At 42.4% G+C, this 20,680-nt stretch overlaps 1 protein-coding gene across 2 annotated transcripts in view; it reads left to right on the plus strand.

Moving 5' to 3' along the window:
- The first annotated feature begins 9,669 nt into the window (after positions 1–9,669).
- The window catches only part of ZBTB11 (zinc finger and BTB domain containing 11), a 30,562-nt gene continuing 19,551 nt past the window's right edge, over positions 9,670–20,680 (plus strand). Inside the window, exons 1-4 of one of the 2 annotated variants that reach the window (XM_073306814.1) lie at positions 9,670–10,506; positions 15,222–15,457; positions 17,066–17,297; positions 18,474–19,294. In XM_073306814.1, coding sequence (XP_073162915.1) covers positions 10,197–10,506; positions 15,222–15,457; positions 17,066–17,297; positions 18,474–19,294 — 1,599 coding nt within the window. In that variant the 5' untranslated portion in view covers positions 9,670–10,196. The remainder of the gene's footprint in view (positions 10,507–15,221; positions 15,458–17,065; positions 17,298–18,473; positions 19,295–20,680) is intronic. The other variant, XM_073306806.2, reaches the window with a different exon arrangement.

Consider the following 20,680-nt stretch of genomic DNA (forward strand, 5'->3'; position numbering starts at 1 on the left):
AACTCCAGATTCTTAAACTTTGGGTCGAGTGCTGTAGTTATGCTTAGAAATCTCACGTTGGTACCACCTTTGCATTTTGGCAAACCTGCTGTGAAAGTGTTCTTAAAACGAACACGTGCTGGGTCATCATTCGAGATTGCTATAACATGAAATATATGGCAGAATGTGGGTAAAACAGAACAGAACATGCAATTCTTCCCCAAGGAGTTCAGTCACAAATTTAATTAACTCATTTTTTTAACGAGCATTGGAAGCATGTCCTCTGGAATGGTGGCCAAAGCATGAAGGGGCATACAAATGTTTAGCATATCTGGCTGCAACGGTGGCTACAAAAGTGCCATGCGAACGCCTGTTCTCACTTTCAGATTGTAAATAAGCAGTCAGCAGTATCTCCCGTAAATGTAAACAAACCTGTTTGTTTTAGCAATTGGCTTAACAAGAAGTAGGACTGAGTAGGCTTGTAAGCTCTTAAAGTTTTACATAACTGTACTCAAACAAAACAAAGTAACAAAAAATGCTACATTTGCAAGTTACTTTCACGATAAAGAGATTGCACTACCGTACTTATGAGGTGAATTGAAAAATACTATTTTTACAGTGCAAATATTTGTAATCAAGAATAATATAAAGCAAGTATTGTACACTTTGTATTCTGTTGTAATAGAAGTCAATATTTTTGAAAATGTAAAAAACATCCAAAATTTTAAATAAATTTCAATTGTATTGTTAACAGTGTGATTAATCACTTTTTTTAATATGAGTTAATTTTTGAGTTAATCACATGAATTAACTGTGGTTAATTGATAGCCCTAGTTTAAAACTTAAGACCTTCAGTCTTTCTATCAATTAAAAGATCAAAACACATATGCTATTGGGTTGAGTACTTAAAATTTAGTTGGCAACTTCAGTTGATAACTATTCCCAAACCAAAAGTCATATTAAGCTGTTTTTAAGGCTATGAATTCTCATTAGAATGTTGCTGTATTAAAAATACAAAAGCCAGAAGTTATTTGTACTTAAAATGGAGAGTTTGGAAATGCGGGCTTAAGGGCATAATTTGTGTTAAAAATAAACAGGGAAACATTACCACAATAGCTGATGGGTAATACAAAGATGGTATTTAGTTCACTGTCCACCCCCTTCCCCCATCATTTCAAACTATGCACAGAGCACTTGTAAATTACAGCGCTTAATGAATTACACTAATAACAAGAGCTTTGGGTACAACAGCTTGTCTGTTGGGCTGTGCATAGTTTACTTCAAGTCTCCCTCTGTCCTCATTAACCTTTCAATGACTACCTCACCTTTATTTCAACATAATGGCTACTACATTAGTTGCTGAACTCTCATAGATGACCATCATCTTGCTTTTTTTCCTCTCTCCAAAGTACAGTCTCCATCCTGCCATTGTTGCATGTAATTGAATCAGCATCTCTCCAAATCTGTGTAATCATGGAATGATTTCCTTACCAAGGGTAAAGCAGATATGCGTTGTTGCCCAGAATCAATGGCTTGACACCCTTAATGTCATTTAGTGAGAATAGTTCTGAGAAATCCAACATTCTTAATATAGCACTTTTCTAGATTCTATATATAAATCTATGTGCCACAATGCTCCACTGAGGCTTGCACCATGACAGCTTCAGTAGCTAATTATTACTTCCTGTCAATGTACTACTGGGCTTGTTTTGAGGGAAGGGAGGAAAAAGCTGAAACCCATGTGTTCATTCAATAACTCCAGCAGAGTAGGAGTTCCCATTCTTTAAATCCTTCAGTTATACTACTTTAATTGAGTATGTACTGCCATGCACTCCCTTCATAGCAACAATGTCCATCATGAACTTGCCAAATTGCTCCCTGACTTTCACAGTAAGTAGATATTCCACTCCCACTCCAGTTGGAGAGATTTGTGAAAGGTGTATTTGACCCTGATGAGACACAGCTTCTTCAGCTCACTCAAGAAATCTGACGTCAAAATATTTGGTGACGTGGGCAAGAAGACCAAATTTAAGTCTGGCAAGGGAGGTCACAGTAATTACCAGTCCAGAAACTCTTTTCTGCAGAGCCCTGTCCTTAGCAAGATGCAGTAATTATGTTTCAATAGCGCTCAATAGACCCTGTGCCTATGTCCCTCTTCCAGGCTGACAGAACAATGAGAAGAACAGACAAAGCGGAATTGGGCATCAGCTGGAAGCTCAAGCTGAAAGATCCCATGAGCTAAAGCATGCAACAAAGAAACCACAGTGTACATCAGAGATGGCATGGCTGTCCTACAAATGATGTCTGGAGACAAATTCCACATATTTGATGAATTGGCTGCTGAGGACTTGAGGCAGGTCCTAAAAGAATTTGACAAATCTAATTATGTAACTAAAGTCTTTGACAGATATGACAACAGTAACTCTGTGAAAAGTACAGAAAGACTGCAGGATCTAAGGTTGGATTAAAAAAAAATTCCAGATGATTGGTGGATGCCCTGTGCCTCCAAAGGAAAAAGTTTCTAAATGTGGCATCCAATAAGCAGTTGCTTGTAAAACTTCTCTTTGAATATATGGTTCAAAATACCACACAAGCACTCCATATGGAGGCTTTTCTCAGTCCTTAATTTGTAATGAAAGAGGTGCCAGGGCTCAAGCAATTTTTTTACCTTCATAACTGAAGCAACAAGTCCAGAGGTCCCAGGCTTATGAACGGCCAACCCTAGAGGTGCTAGGACTCAACCCTGGCACAAATTAAGCACTGACTTTTCCAATTATGCAATAGTAAATTTCATCACCAGCAGATGTGTGGAAGAAGCCCAAGACTTGTATAGTATTGAGAAGCGGACACAAAGATGCTTCTGGAGGCTGTATAGGCCAATATGGCTTTTGGGTCTTTTGGGTGTCAAAAGACACATAATAAGGTCACACAAATGTTTTGGTCCTTGCTGTTCACTCTTTTCCAAAAATGGAACACATAGATAACATGTGGATTGAAACAGGCACCATTACCAGCACAACTGACAAGCTTTGCTTCACACGTGTGGGTGAAATTTGTGGTGCATTCACTCCCGACTTCTGCAACATACTTTCTGCTGTACACGTGATGTGACTGTGTTTAATTTCAAAGCAAAGGGAGGTTACCACTTCGGAGATCTTGTCAAATTGGGGGAGAGTGAGGGGCAAGCCACAATATCTGCAGCAAGAAAGTTAGTAGCAGTGCTGTATGACCACAGCGAGAAAGAAAAGGTGACCCACTGCATGTGCCTCAATCAAGCCCTCAAAAAGGGCAATTCACTGGCCAAACTCGCACCAGGTGATGACAGTTTTGAAGAGCATGTCAAAAGAGCATCTTGGCAAACGAAGAATTGGATGTTTTCACACACAGGCAAACCAGATGTTGGATCACCATTGCAACATGGATAGGAAAATGTGGATGATGAGCTACTTCCTGTATTCTTCAAGGGCCCAATGGCATCTAAAGCTTCTATAAGACTTTCTATGTGCTTGTACTGGTAGGAGTCACTGCAATATCAGCTGTGGCTGTAGTCTAGAAATGGAGCAATATACAGACTTTCTTTCCAACCGCAGTAATTTGTTTATTAGATAGACATGCAACTCAAGAGTATATTTGTGAAGTTTATGCTGGGATGCCAGAATTTTCCTAGGAGGGATCCTTCCATCATCACGAGGAGGGATATATAAGGGATACAGAGAACAGATGTTCCTTGAATGATTAATAACTACGTGACAATATGAAAATGATTTACATTATGTGTGATACTTTGTCTAAGGATCCAAAGATAGCCAAAGTCAGAGTTCCTCTCCCTAAGAATAGAAACTAAAATGGATAAATGAGAATACTGTTAATCAACTGGGCAAGAATCTCTCATAATTTGCATATGAATCAAACCTCTTTCTCTCTCCCAGTCTAGCTAAAAAAGAATTCCAAGTTACCAAGCAAAGGTAACACCCTTCTGCCTATACAGATCTTGAACATAAGAATGGCCATACTGGGTCAGACCCAAGGTCCATCTAGCTCAGTATCCTGTCTTCTGACAGTGGCCAATACCAGGTGCCCCAGAGGGAATGAACAGAACAGGTAATCATCAAGCAATCCATCCCCTGTCGCTCATTCCCAGCTTCTGGCAAACAGAGACTGGGACACCATCCCTGCCCATCCTGGCTAATAGCCATTGATGGACCTATCCTCCATGAATTTATCTAGTTCTTTTTCAAACCCTGTTATAGTCTTGGCTTTCACAACATTCTCTGGCAAGGAGTTCCACAGGTTGACTGTGCGTTGTGTGAAGAAATACTACCTTTTGTTTGTTTTAAATCTGCTGCCTATTCATTACATTTGGTGACCCCTAGTTCTTCTCCTGATTTACTTTCTCCACACCAGTCATGATTTTATAGACCTCAATCATATCCTCCCTTAATCGTCTCTTTTCCAAGCTGAAAAGTCCCAGTCTGATTAATCTCTCTTCATATGGAAGCCGTTCTATACCCCTAATCATTTTTGTTGCCCTTTCCTGAACCTTTTCCAATTCCAATATATCTTTTTTGAGATGGGATGACCACATCTGCATGCAGTATTCAAGATGAGGGCATACCATGGATTTATATAGAGGCAATATGATATTTTCTGTCTTATTATCTATTCCTTTCTTAATGATTCCCAACATTCTGTTCGCTTTCTTGACTGCCACTGCACACTGAGTGGATGATTTGTTATTTGGTGGACATGACATTTTATGGGAAGCGGTGCAGCGAACTGAGAATAGGCATGATGCACTCACAGTAGCCTGTGTTGTGGAGATGTACGGCAGCGTTTTGTACTAGTTGGAGTTTCCTAAGTGCTGAAGATTTCATGTCCAATTATATCACATTGCTGTAGTATAGCAAACAGATGATGAAAACATGAATAACTGAGTCCAGGTCTTGTATTACCTGCAACTGTTGCAAAGTGAAGGCTCAGCATCAGTGAGGAATCCAAGAGTTCCCCTAGACTATGGACTGAATTGACCAACTGTGGATGTGAACCTTGAATCAAAGAAGACTGTATCATGGCTGCAAATGCCTCAAAATACTTTACTCTGCCCACCAGCAACACTTCTGTTTTGCTCGGGTTCAGTTTCAGCCAGTTGTTCTTCATCCATGAGCTGAACTCATTCAAATATTGACCATCCTGGTGGTAGTGGTATGGTGAAGTATAGGTAGAGCTGTGTGTCATCTACATATTGCTGGCACTTGAGTATTTGTTGTCTGACCAGTTCATCTGTGTTTACATATAGATGTTGAAAAGAACCAGAGAGAGAACTGATCCTAATGAACAGTGGTACTGGAACTAGGGATGTTGGGGGTGCTGCTGCACCCCCTGGCTTGAAGTAGAAATAACAGACACCAAATACATAGTTTCCATGATCAGGACCTCCACTATAAAAACTGTTCCAGCACCCCTGCTTGTGGAACCCCATGATGATATGGATATTTCAGAAATGCAGATCATAGTTTGATTGTAGCCTCCGCTCAGCAAATAATTGATCTTTCAAATCAATTTTTGGGAATGCTGAAAGGATTTATACTTGAATAAGTATCACACCTGAATGAGTTTCTTACAAAGATCTTGATTCTTTAGTTTCCATCCAGATTGTAACGAAGATCAATTAATGCAGATCCAATTGAAAGATCAGGACCATATTACTGGCTGTATATTCTGCTTTCATAGATACAAATGATTTTAAGAAACTGGGCACTTTCCTTGTCTCCCTTGTTTTAATTTGCAAACTTTATTTTAGAATAGATAACCCCAGATAACATGAAAATCGAGTTCAAAATGTTCTTCTGGTTCCTACGGCTAAAAATTATTTTGGAAAAAAGCAACAATTTAGTTGGTCTGCTAGTTGCTGAGGTTACTGCTTCTCCAGATAAAACCAACAAAAACCCACAGCCAATTATGGAGTCGACTGGACTTTCCACTACCAGAATAGTTTTTAATATAATTTGATAATATAAATCCCTTCACCCTGGTCAAGGATTGTCACCAATCCTTAATTCCTGGTATTATATTAACAGAGGTGATCCTACAGTTTACCATTGCTGCTTTGTGGGATTAGTTATGGGTCCTGAAATCACTTTCAGAACCACCAGTGGTGAGCTGGAGCCGGTTCGCACCAGTTTGCGCAAACCGGTTGTTAAATTTTGAAGCCGGTTTAGAACCGGTTGTTAAAGAATACAAGGAACCAGACAGCGTGCTGTGAGGCAACTGGAAAGCTTTTGAATGCTGTAACAAGAAAACACTCAAGCACATGGTTAACTTTAGGCAATTTTTACTCACCCGGCGGTGCTCCAGGTCTTCGGCGGCGGGTCCTTCACTCGCTCAGGGACTTCGGCAGCGGATCCTTCAGTGCCGCCAAAGACCCAGAGCGAGTGAAGGACCAGCCGCCAAAGTGCCGCCGAAGACCTGGAGCGAGTGAAGGACCCGGTTTTTCACTTTTGGCAGCTATCACTGAGAACCACCACCAAAAAAAAGGTTTTGGTGTGATGGTGAGCAATGGGACACAAGGACATGTTGGGCTGGTAAACACATTCTGCATCATGCAATATTGCCAACTGTTATTACTTTAATATTTGGTGCTTTTAAACTCCAGCTTGTGGAATCAAAGAGATTGCATGAAAATTGTAGCTTCCTTAAAAATAGCCCTTGCAGTTGCAATGGTTCAGCAACCAAAGGACAAATATAAGGAACACAATATGTATGTTTTAAAATCTCATGATTTTTGATTGCTTGGGGCTGGCAACCCTCATTTAAGGTTACAGTGCTATTTGAACATAATGGGGGATGCTTTTATGTACGAGGTGAGGTACATAACGCCAAAATATTGCGTTGCTTCGTGATCTCAACCGCTCTGAAAATAACCAAACACAGCCACAAGGCTGAGTGGAAATGAATTGCGCACAGCCATCACTCACCTTACAGACGGGAGAGTCGGTGATGGACTCAGTGAGCACTCAAGAAACTTCCTGAAAAAGCACAAGATCAAATCCGCACAGACACACCCCTGGAACCCCGACCTGGGATATTCTATCTACTACCCAAGATCCATAAACCTGGAAATCCTGGGCGCCCCATCATCTCAGGCGTTGGCACCCTGACAGCAGGATTGTCTGGCTATGTAGACTCCCTCCTCAGGCCCTACGCTACCAGCACTCCCAGCTACCTTCGAGACACCACTGACTTCCTGAGGAAACTTCAATCCATCGGTGATCTTCCTGATAACACCATCCTGGCCACTATGGATGTAGAAGCCCTCTACACCAACATTCCACACAAAGATGGACTACAAGCCGTCAGGAACACTATCCCCGATAATGTCACGGCTAACCTGGTGGCTGAACTTTGTGACTTTGTCCTTACATATAACTATTTCACATTTGGGGACAATGTATACCTTCAGATCAGCGGCACTGCTAGGGGGACCCGCATGGCCCCACAGTATGCCAACATTTTTATGGCTGATTTAGAACAACGCTTCCTCAGCTCTCATCCCCTAAAGCGCCTACTCTACTTGCGCTATATTGATGACACCTTCATCATCTGGACCCATGGAAAAGAAGCCCTTGAGGAATTCCACCATGATTTCAACAATTTCCATCCCACCACCAACCTCAGCCTGGTCCAGTCCACACAAGAGATCCACTTCCTGGACACTACAGTGCTAATAAACAATGGTCACATAAACACCACCCTATACCGGAAACCTACTGACCGCTATTCCTACCTCCATGCCTCCAGCTTTCACCCTGACCACACCACACGATCCATCGTCTACAGCCAAGCTCTGCGATACAACCGCATTTGCTCCAACCCCTCAGACAGAGACAAACACCTACAAGATCTCTGTCAAGCTTTCTTACAACTACAATACCCACCTGCAGAAGTAAAGAAACAGATTGATAGAGCCAGAAGAGTTCCCAGAAGTTACCTACTACAGGACAGGCCTAACAAAGAAAATAACAGAACGCCACTAGCCGTCACCTTCAGCCCCCAACTAAAACCCCTCCAACGCATTATTAAGGATCTACAACCTATCCTAAAGGATGACCCAACACTCTCACAAATCTTGGGAGACAGGCCAGTCCTTGCCTACAAACAGCCCCGCAACCTGAAGCAAATACTCACCAACAACCACATACCACACAACAGAACCACTAACCCAGGAACTTATCCTTGCAACAAAGCCCGTTGCCAACTGTGCCCACATATCTATTCAGGGGACACCATCACAGGGCCTAATAACATCAGCCACACTATCAGAGGCTCGTTCACCTGCACATCCACCAATGTGATCTATGCCATCATGTGCCAGCAATGCCCCTCTGCCATGTACATTGGTCAAACTGGACAGTCTCTACGTAAAAGAATAAATGGACACAAATCAGATGTCAAGAATTATAACATTCATAAACCAGTCGGAGAACACTTCAATCTCTCTGGTCACGCAATCACAGACATGAAGGTCGCTATCTTAAAACAAAAAAACTTCAAATCCAGACTCCAGCGAGAAACTGCTGAATTGGAATTCATTTGCAAATTGGATACTATTAATTTAGGCTTAAATAGAGACTGGGAGTGGCTAAGTCATTATGCAAGGTAGCCTATTTCCTCTTGTTTTTTCCTACCCCCCCAGATGTTCTGGTTTAACTTGGATTTAAACTTGGAGAGTGGTCAGTTTGGATGAGCTATTACCAGCAGGAGAGTGAGTTTGTGTGTGTATGGGGATGGGGGGATGTGAGAAAACCTGGATTTGTGCTGGAAATGGCCCACCTTGATTATCATGCACATTGTAGGGAGAATGGTCACTTTGGATGAGCTATTACCAGGAGGATAGTGAGTTTGTGTGTGTGGTTTTTGGGAGGGGGATGAGAGAACCTGGATTTGTGCAGGAAATGGCCCAACTTGATTATCATGCACATTGTGTAAAGAGTTGTCACTTTGGATGGGCTATCACCAGCAGGAGAGTGAATTTGTGTGGGGGGGTGGAGGGTGAGAAAACCTGGATTTGTGCTGGAAATGGCCCAACCTGATGATCACTTTAGATAAGCTATTACCAGCAGGACAGTGGGGTGGGAGGAGGTATTGTTTCATATTCTCTGTGTGTATATAAAGTCTGCTGCAGTTTCCACAGTATGCATCCGATGAAGTGAACTGTAGCTCAGGAAAGCTCATGCTCAAATAAATTGGTTAGTCTCTAAGGTGCCACAAGTACTCCTTTTCTTTTTGCGAATACAGACTAACACAGCTGTTACTCTGAAACCTATAAAGGGCAGTTCAGTATTTTGGCGAAACGAGCTTTGCCCTATTTCAAGATGGCTGCTCCTGTAATTTACGCCTCCCAGGCTAAGGAGAGGTTTTGCCCTAGTTCAAGATGGCGGCGCTCCGACCCCCACTTCGGCGCTTTTTCGCTGTGTTCTAAGACAGTAGCAACCAGAACTCAGCGGCACACTCCTTGCCCTGTTCTAAAATGGCGACGTCCCAACCTCAGCCCTTTGGCGCTTTCGTCCGATTCCAGGATGGCGCCCCGCAATACACGTTGCACTCTCGAGGCACCCCCGCCGCAGCTACCTCCTTGAGCCCCTCCCCTGCGCTCAGGCTTCTGACCTCACTTCCGTTTGTGCAGCAGCCATTTTGTCTTTCCGTTGCTGCTGCCCGAGCTTCTCCCTCCCTCCCGCCGCCGCTGGCTGGGAAACTCCAGTTCCCCCCCGGGCCCAGCTCCCTCTGGACCCGCTGCCCAGGGGGGCCGCTGCCTTCAGCCTCCCACCGCCTGCCCAACGGCTGGCCAGGTTGCCTCGTAGCGCGTACCCGCGGATCGGCGTCTCTCGCCCCCTCCCCCCCAGCGGCGCATGCTCTGCCGGGCCCCCGGCCGCGCGGACACCTGGTAGCGCCCCCCGCTGCCCGAGGGGCTGGGGCGCCCCTCAGTGACTGGCCACGGGACCCCCCAGCTCTCGGGGAGACGCCCCAGGGCCCTCCCCTACGCTGAGCGCCGGAGACGCCCCACAGCTCCCTAGGGGCTGGGTGCGGAGGCGGGGGCCCAGCTGCCCCTACCCGGGGCGCGCGGCTGAGGCGCCCCGCGGAGGAAAGCGGGGGCCTGGCTCGGCAGGGGCCCCGTCGCCCCCGGCACCCGCGGAGCCGGTCCCGCCCAGCCCGGCGGCGCCATGTCCAGCGAGGAGAGCTACCTGGCCATCCTGCGCTACCTGACCAACGAGCGGGAGCCCTACGCGCCCGGCACGGAGGGTAACGCCAAGCGCAAGATCCGCAAGGCGGCCGCCTGCTACGTGGTGCGCGACGGGACCCTCTACTACCAGCGGCGGCAGCGGGACCAGCAGCGCTTCGCCGAGCTCGAGGTGGTGCTGCAGGCCGAGCGCCGCGCCCGCCTCATCCGCGCCGCCCACCTCGGCCCGGACGGCGCCCACCGCACCCGCCTGCAGACCTGGCAGGGGCTCTCGCAGCGATACTGGTGGAGAGGTGAGGCGGGGCCCCGGGGACAGCGGCGTGGCTCAGCCCCGCCGCAGCCGGAGGTGGGGAGCGGGGTCGCGTGGTGGGAGGCGCCCGGCCGGGGCCGATCTCTCGCAGCCGCGCGCTGAGCCCGCTCGGGGAAAATGGGCAGGGGAGAAGGGCACCTGGGGACGGTCCTGCGCGGCTCCCTCGCTCTGCCGCCGCACGTGCAACCCGCCCAATGGGGTAGGTGGGGCGCGATATGCAGCTGGCCGCGGGAGCCAGCCCGCGTGTTTGGGCGGGGCTCCGCTGGGGAGCCCGCCAATCCCTGGAGGGTGTGTGCGAACCCCAGCGGTGCTCCCCAGCCCAAGTAGCTGAGCGGCCTGGTGAGCTGTGTGCCACAGAGCCTGGGGCATCTGTCAGGCAGGGGCCAGGGATTGGCTACACCGTTACTAGCATGTTAACTACGTTAGAAGCAGGATGCTTGTCAAACAGTCAGTGGGGCCAATGGATGATTGAGGTATTAAACAGGTTTCAGAATAGCAGCCCTGTTAGTCTGTATTCGCAAAAAGAAAAGGAGGACTTGTGGCACCTTAAAGACTAACCAGTTTATTTGAGCATAAGCTTTCGTGAGCTACAGCTCACTTCATCGGATGCTGTAGCTCACAAAAGCTTATGCTCAAATAAATTGGGTAGTCTCTAAGGTGCCACAAGTACTCCTTTTCTTTTTGAGGTATTAAAGGGGGACTCAAGAAAGACAAGGCCATTGTTGAGCGGCAAAACAGATTTTTGCATCGGATTTCACTAAAGAGGATGTGAGGGAGATTCCCGTGACTGATTCATTCTTTTTCGGTAACTGATCTGAGGAATTGACCTAGATTGAGGTGTCAATAAAGAAGGTTTTAGAACAAATTAGTAAATAGTAAAAGGTCCCGAACCTGATAGTATTCAGTAAAGAGTGCCAAAGGAACTTGCATATGAAATTGCCGAACAATTAACTGCGGTATATAAGCTATTACTTAAATCAACCTCTGCACCTGGTGACCTGAGACAAGCTAATGTAACACCAATTTTTTATAATGTTCTAGAGGTGATCTTGGCAATTACAGGCCAGCAAGCTTAACTTCAGGACAGGGCTAATTGGTTGAAACTATAATAAAGAATAGAATTATCAGACACATAGATTAACATGATATGTTGGGGAAGAGTCAAAAAAGCTTTTTTGAAGGGAAATCATGCCTCACCAATCCCATAGAATTCTTTGAGGGGGTCAGCAAATGTGAACAAGGGGGAATCCACTGGATATAGTGTACCTGGGCTTTCTGAAAGCTTTTGACAAAGTCCCTCATCAAAGACTCTTAAGCAAAGCAGGCAGTGATGAGTAAGAGGGAAGGAAGATAGGAGACAAAGGATAGGAATAAATGATTAGTTTTCACAGTGGAGAGAAGAAACGAGCAAAGGGTCCTGCAAGGAGCTGCACTGGGGCCGGTTGTATTCAACATATTCATAAATAATCTGGAAAAAGGGATAAATCGTGAAGGTTGCAAAGTTTGTAGACAATACAAAATTATTCAAGATAGTTAAGTCCAAAGCTGACGGCAAAGAGTTACAAAGGGATCTCATAAAACTGGGTGACTGGGCAACAAAACAGCAAATGAAATTCAATATGGATAAATGCAGAGTAATGAACATAGAAAACATAATCCCAACTGTACATACAAAATGATGGAGTCTACATTAGCTGTTACCACTCTAGAAACAGATCTTGGAATAGGCGCGCCGGAGCGGGGCCAAGCAATGTGGTGCCTCCCCTGACCTAGCACCCTGGCAGGAGCGGGGCCAAGCCACTGTCGTCCAAAGTAGTTGTAACCTCTCCCAGTTTGGTGTCATCCACAGATTTTATTGGCATACTCTCCACTCCATTATCCAAAGTCATTAATGAAAACATTGAATAGTACCAGATCCGAGACTGACCATTGTGGAATCCCACTATATATGCCTGTCAAGTTTGACAGTGAACCATTGATAAATACTGTTTGAGTACAGTCTTTCAATTAGACCACGTTTCCCTAGTTTGCTTATGAGAGTGTCATATGTGTTTAAAACATTAGTAAAATCAAGATATGTCATGTCTACTGCTTCTCTCCCCTTCTCTTGACCCCTCACCCCCTTTCAATAGGCCAGGGAGGAAAGACCTAGAAAGAAATTAGTTTGGTTGGCTTGATTTGTTCTTGACAAATCCATGTTGGCTCTTCCTTATAACCCTATTGTCGTCTAGATGCTTATAACATGGTGGTTTGATAACTTGTTCCAGTATCTTTCCAGGTATGAAAGTTAGGCTGGCTCATCTATAATTCCGCAGGTCCTCTTTGTTCCCCCTTTTAAAGATGGATATTAGGTTTGCCTTTGGGACCTCACCCATCCTCCATGAGTTCTTGAAGATAATTGCTAACATTTCCGAGATTGCTTCAACTACTTCCTTAAGTACTCTGGGATGAATTTCATCTAGCCCTTCTGGCTTAAATATATCCAACTTCTCTAAATAGTTTTTAACCTGTTCTTTCCCGATTTTGGCTTACGTCCCTTGTTATTAATATTAATTTTGTTGAATATCTGGTCACCGTTAACTCTTGGTCCATCTATTTTTCTGTTTTTGTACAGTGACTAGCACGGTGGATTTTGGTCCATGCCTAGGTAGTACTACCATAGAAATAATAATGCTTAGTCATTCCTCGTATCTGTTTATTATGGGACAGCTTTGGATGAAGCATTCTTACAGTTAATTTTCAGTGACTATCACTAGCTCGGGAGGGGCAGGGCTGGGATGTGCCTGAAATCTGTATTTCCTGGTTCACAGGCTTAAGTATACATACATTTGACATTCTGGAAGGGTATGAAGGATTGCCCATCAACCTTAACTCTGAGTTACCCAAGTTTTGGGCCTGTCATAAACAGTTGGGTTTTGCATCATGATCTTCTGAAGTCAGCAGGCACAGGTTCTCTTTTTGCACTAGCGGGAGAAATTAATTTGAATTGAAGACTGTGAGTATGTTTACACTACGAGTGCTACAGTGGTACAACTGCACAGTAGATCCACCCCCTCTAAAGACAGTCGCTAGGTTGACAGAAGAGTCCATCTGTCAACCTAGCTGCATCTAGAGTTGGGGGCTAAGTCAGCCTAACTATGTTGCACAGGGCACAATATTTTTCAGAGCCTTGAGCGATGTATTTAAGTAATGAGAATGCCTTGGGAGCTGCCCTAAGACATTTAAATCTAAGTACTCTTAATTCAGGTGCCTCATCTCAGCTGCAGGTGTTGAAGTATTGGGAATAGTTTACACCCAGATGCCCTAAACTCACATGGAGCCTCATTAATTTCAACAAGTATCCATGTGGACATGGGTCCACATGCATAGTGCCAGTTGCAGGATCAGTGTCATAGGTTGTAAAGCTAGGTTCCTTTGGAATTAAATGATACATAAATGTAAGATTGGAAGAAGCAGTCATGCACAAGTCCTTCTGGAATGATGTTTGACCTAATAAGTCTAATAATCTTCAGTACTTCCACCATGAACGAACTGTTAATAATCAGTTGATTAAATGGAAAGAACATCCAGTCACTCAAGCCCTTAAAAGCAATGAAAATGGCCACTTACACAGTTATCCTCTTTTAACATACCTTGAACCTCATACATCACATTAATCATTTCACTGACCATCTCCATATACCTTCAACATTTTGACAGTTATACAATTCAGATGCTATATTCTTTACCCTCACACTGTAATAAAACCTTAACTTTGACATCAGCAACATACATGTCTGTCAGGCATCTGCATACTTGTGAACTGTCTAATGTGGTATTTTATCATTGGGATGTATGAGGAACAGTGAGTTGCAGACAGGTGAAAGTATAATTCAGGAATCTTTCAATGCTTTTGTGCTGTTCTAACCAATGGGCAGACTTTCTTTAAATTAATCTGACATAAATGCAACAAAAGCTAGGGTTCTGAAGAAGTGTCTAAGACTGTTCTTGTCCCAATGAAAACTATGTGAAGTAGGGAGTAAACTTCTTTCCATATGGTTTGTGATATTTTATTAGAGTTGGCTGAAATTTTGCAAATTCAGTTTTGATGTAAAATGGCAACCAAAAAAACTGACAACATTTTCAAGAATTCCCATCCCCACCTCTTTCCATTTTTAGGCCAGCTCTAGATATTTTCCCTTTAAATGACTTATTCATTACAAAGATTTTTTTTTTTTTTTTTTTTTAAATTTTTGGGCTATTTCTGGCTTTACAAACTGGGTTGAGCTAGCCTGGTAGTGTGGCAACAGAATGGAGCGTTGGTGGAGATAATGGTTTAATAATGACTTGGTGATTGATTCATCTTCCTGGTTAAATGGAATTTGGCTGTGTGAAAAGAGGGGATTCAGTACTGGTGATGAGGTATGTTTATAAGTTATAAATAATGCAGGCAATCCTGGAGGGTGTTGTACATCTCCATTTCCTGATAACAGCTGGGATACAATAATGGTAGTCATGTATATTCAGTTAGAAAGGGAAAACATAGACTAACGGGAGCCAGAGAATGAAAGTGTAGAAAAACAATTGGACCTGTTTTTCCCAATAAATACACAATAGTATGGATGTAATACATCAGTAAAACGACAGATTGCCCTTTCTCACGTGTGTAGCGTAAAAAGATGACTAACTAATGAAGCTTTCATTAATACTTTTCCTTAGGTATTCTTAAGCAAGTTAAAGATTACATTAAAGAATGTAGTAAGTGCCAGGAAAAGCTAGATCGTTCTAGATCCCTGTCAGATCCTTCTGAAATGCTGGAGGAACTAGGACTGGACACAAGATCTCATGAAGACAGTAATGAAACAGATGATGAATTAAGTAACACTGCATCAGTCCCAGCTGCATCACCAAAACCTGTGAAAAAGAAACCAATAGCAAAACATGAGCTTGTATTTGTAAGTAGCATTTTATCTACTTGTAAAATTATAAGATGTTAATTTAACCCTCTTAATCAAATTATTATTTATCATAGCTCTTACTAGTGCAATATGATCTGATACTAAATTTCACTGAATGTTCAAGTAAAATAGAGCATATTGCAATGTTTAGAAACTGAGTGTCCAAATATCTGTTTTTCTGTCGCCCTACTCTTCATTTTTGTTTCACAAATGATTGTGTGTGTAGGAATTTAAAAAAAAAAAAAAGTTCCACAGGTTTTTGATTTCTGTATATTTTTCTTTGTTTCTATCGTTTTGTCTGTTTTCACATTGTGCGAGTATAACTTTAAATAAATGTCTAAAAGGGACAGTGTTAGCAAATTGAAACAATTAATTAAAAGTCTTGCTTTTTTCAGATGAGCTGATCTTTTTTTCAGGGTGGACTCGACTTAATCATGGTTTTCTACGTAAAAGTGCATTCTTTTTGGTTGTTATAACCTTAATACATAATCTTCACAACTCAGAGATAGATGTAGGTTTCATTTTTAGAAGGTACACACTATACATTTTTAAACAGTGATTTATTTTGAAAACTTTTCAGATTGCTTTTACAGCTATATCAGAAAATGAATTATTGTTTGGTTATTTCATTTACCAAAGGTAATTGAAGCAGATATTGTATTTATGAAGTCATTGGATGGTGAACTATCTCCAATTCAACAAGTTAATCATAAATATTCGGAGGATTTTCTTGCCACGCTGTATTAGGAGGAGAATGTCACCAGAAAGACATTTAAATTGTTTTATTTAACTAACACAACAACGTTAAGTATTCTGGATTTTTTTTCTTCAACAGCAAACACATAATATTTTAACAAAACAAGCATATGTCCTTCACGTCTCACATTTATCTCCAGACTTCTTCCACTTGTCCATGTCTGTTTAGCCCCCAACAATCTTCTATTCATTGAACTTTTTGAAACTTTGCGCTTTTAGAGAGAGGTAAGGGATCGACTCTGTGCACACAAATTTGCAGAGGGACAATAGAGTTGAGGTCTGTTATTTCTCACTTCTATTTATTCATGTATGTATGTAAAAACATTTTTGCTGTTAACAAGCATGTTATCTCTGGAGGCACAAATCCACAGTTTGAGAACTGCAAAACTAAGCATCTCTGATGGTATCTTCTAGACTGAGTCCCATTGGGTAGATGGAAAGATTAATCTAAATAATCTATACAGAAGCCTGTGGAACCCCATAAGATTGGGTCCCTAATCCATGAACTATTGGAATTCATTTACAAAACTTTTCTTAAACATTACACGAATATATTGTCTCATACTATACAATTAGAATTTATAATCCCTGTTCTATGATGAGATATATTTGAGCTATAATGTATCTTAATTAAAACTATCTTTAGATAAGTTTTTTCCTCAAAAAGCATTTTATCAACAAAATCTGATTGAAATTTAAAAAAATCAATTTTTTTGTTTTTTTTTTTAAATAATTCATTTTTATCCACCCTGTCTTTTTTTCAGATAAGAAGAAATGTCTAGTGCTCAGTATGAATGCTTAAAAAGATAAATATAAAGCAACTCTTTGTAATGGATTTGTTTATGGCAGGTTGATAGTAAAGGCCTTGTGAAGCAGTCTTCTTCAAAACATTCTCTGTCAGTTTTAAACCAACTGAACCAACAGAGGCTTTCCAATCAGTTCTGTGATGTTACTCTGTTGATTGAAGGAGAAGAGTACAAAGCACACAAATCTGTCTTGGCAGCCAATAGTGAGTACTTCCGGGAGCTTTTCATCGAAAAGGGAGCTGTGTCCAGTCATGAAGCAGTAGTGGATCTTTCAGGTAAATAGGCTCTAACTTCAAAAGATTTTAAGCAGAAAATGTTAAGTATGGCTTAGTGAATATGGTGTAGTAGCTTCTGAATATGTAAGAAGACTGAGCATTTGAGCTCACTTCTTGATTTAGAAATGATGTGGGTTTTTTGGATTTTATGATAGAAGAAACCGTTGTGATCATATAGTCTGACGTTATGCATAACACAGGCCATAGAATATCAGCCAGTAATTCTTGTGTAGGCTTTGAATAACTATTTTTTAATCTGCTTAGTTGTGTTCATTCTTCATATTGGTTTATTGCCTTTAAAAGCAGGCAAATGCTTGAATACATAAAGGAATGTTTATTATCTTCTGGAAGAGTTCTTTTGCCTGAGCAAATGCTTTTGGTCAAGTGGCCATGTTATACAACTATAGGCAGCAGAAAATTTGACCCTTCAAGTCTCTTGAAGCCAGGAGAATATTAATAAAGCTTCAAAAACTGTGTTTTCCTGACAGAAGTTATTGTATATAGCACATGGGTGAATGCTTGGTATGTTGGTCTACTAGTACTGGCCTTTCTTCTTGTTTCCTCTCCAATTCCTATCCTTCTGTAGTTTAGATGGATGAACAAATTGACTTTTAGCATGATAGTCCAGAAGCTGCCCAAAGGTAAGTTACAGTGGTTCTCATAATTGTGGTTGGAAAAATATACATTTTAAAATAAGTTAGTCACTATAAGTCTCTTGAACCCCTATCGCTTTCTCTCTCTTTTCTCTCCTCTTTCTTCAATCCTCTACTACATCAGTTTTAATCTTACTCCTCCTACACTTTTTCCTTCATGCAAGAAAAGCAAGAAGATACCAATTAATTTAGGGCCAGGATTTCTATTTCAGAAAGGGTAGCAGTACCAAACTTTATTTAGAAGCAGTTTAGAAAAAACTTCGTTGAGAACTGCCTCAGTTGTATTTTAATATTGTGATCCTAGTGTGTTTGAATCTGCAGGCTTCCATGCTGGGAGAACACTTCTGCTATGAGTGAGATACTAATTGAAACCATATGCAGCTGCTGCATCAGCTAGCTGATAGACATTACTCTAAAGCAGAGACCCATCCAAATTAAGGGGTGTCCATTACGGATTAGCTTGAACAATTTGGTGATCTCTATTTGTTTTCTATAATCTCACTTCTTGTATTACTCCATACAGGTTTTTGCAAGACAAGTTTCCTTCCTTTACTGGAATTTGCTTATACCTCAGTGTTAACTTTTGACTTCTGTAGCATGGCAGAAGTTGCCATGCTAGCCCGGCATCTCTTCATGTCAGAGGTCTTGGAAATCTGTGAAAATGTGCACAAACAGATGGAAGATAAACAAATCACAGTGTACCAAAAGGGAAATATTCACACTGTAGAGTCTACACAGAGTTTACCGGAGCAGAATGCAGTTGAAACACAGCCTGTGGATAGTACTGAACAGCCTTTACCTACGGAAGTGGTAAACAGTGAAGTAGTAGCAACTATGAATGGAGCATCTCCCAGTACTGGACAAGAGGAGGCAATAGCACTGCAGTCTGACCCTCAGACTTCAGAGCCTACAGAGGATATAACTGAGCCTACAGTACAATCTGTTTATACTGAAACAACTGGAAATGAAATAAAAATAGAAATGGTACAGAGCATTGCAAATAACATTGTTTCTGTCATGCAGTCTGAGCCTCCGGTGGCAGAGGAGATGGAAACATGCACTGCGACAGAAGTTGAGGCCGATCAAAATGAGAGCAGCACAGCAAATGCAGAAATCACTTCCGAAGAGTCTTTAGAAGCACTTAAGCAAAAACGTGGCAGGCCATGTAATTCGGAGGGCACTCCAGTGTCACAACCTGAGAGCATCGTCTGCAGCCAAGATGATACTTATAAAAGCAAACTTCGTCAGCGTTCTGTTAGTGAGGGTGGATATATCAGATTGCACAGGGGAATTGAGAAAAAGCTGCAGAATAGGAAGACAAACCCCAAATCAGCAATACAGCAGGTATGAGAAATATCTTTTTTTCTTAGAACCATACTCTAGTTTTCAGTGGAAGAAAATCTTCTTTTTTTTTTTTTTCCCAAAATAGTGTAAAAAGACCACTTTCATTTAACTTCTAAGCAACACCTTGGACAGATAAATATTATTTAGTGTTAATACAACATTAGTGTGAATAAAAATAATTGCTAATACATGTGACAGATATTTGTGTGAAAACAACCAATATCCAAATTTCTTGCAGTCTGGTGATCTTAGTCGGCGTTTCACAAATGCGGCCACCAAGGGTTTTTCTTGCCGCCACAACCTCGTGGGCAGTGACTGGGGAGGAGGGGGGCAAAGCATTCACCCCTTCCCTGGGGCCACCAGTAGGGGTTGGGCCCTGCCCCCCTCTGGAGCCACAAACACTAGAGGAGCAGGCAGCCAGTGTGAGTTTTTCCCTCCTTTCCCAGAGGCAATGGGGCTTGGGCTTCTGGCTTTAGCCCTGGGGCTTTGGGCGGCAGGCTCTGGCCATGGGGCTTCGGGTTCCAGCTGCCGGGCTTCAGGCTCTAGCCCCAGGCTCGCCCTCCACCCCCTATCGCCCAGGGCCCCCTGCTGCCTCCCTACACACACCTCCATTCAGAGCTTAATTTTTCCCCCTGCTTGCCAGGGCTGAGTAAGTCTGCTGTGAAAAGCGATATTAACAAACCTACAAATATCAGTTTTCACAGGAGCAGACTTACTAGCTAGCAAGTCTAAAAACAGAAGAAACAACAACAAAAAAGAGAAAAACATTCAAAGCACTTTATTTTATTTCTATTCTGTTTAGGTCCAGTAAAGAATAGAGACAATTGTATATTATTTTTATTATTGAGTCTGGAAAAAAAACCCTACATAAATAAATTACAATGATTTGGACATGGATATGTGCATATTTATTTGTTTTTCCTAAAGTTAATTAAATATTTTAGGAAAAATTGTCAGAGCGGCCACCAGCAAGAGTTGGTGGCCACATTCTGATGCCACCAAAAAATTTCTTGTGAGAACCCCTGTCTTAGATTTACTGTTGCTCCAGCACATAGAAGTATATATCTTATATGCTCAAAATATTCAGCTCATTTTGAGTAATTTTTGGTGCCTTTTTATGCCATAATTGCAGGTGTGTGCGCTCCCTTAAACAGAGATTTTTAGATGGGGTGTGTGTATATGTGGGTGGGGAAAGCCAGCTATTTAAATGCATCTGACCATTTTACCAATGAGTCTCCAAATTTTGGAGGCTTGAAAATAAAGTATATTTTAGGAGAGAAAAGGTCTGAGACTGTTAGTCGCATCACTGTATAGTTCTTAAATGTGGCCCTAAATCAGAGCATTGCCAGCCTTGCTATTAAGCTTGCAGATTGGGACAATTCTACT

Source organism: Lepidochelys kempii, chromosome 1 (genome assembly GCF_965140285.1).
Source record: "Lepidochelys kempii isolate rLepKem1 chromosome 1, rLepKem1.hap1, whole genome shotgun sequence".
NCBI classification, from domain to species: Eukaryota; Metazoa; Chordata; order Testudines; family Cheloniidae; genus Lepidochelys; species Lepidochelys kempii.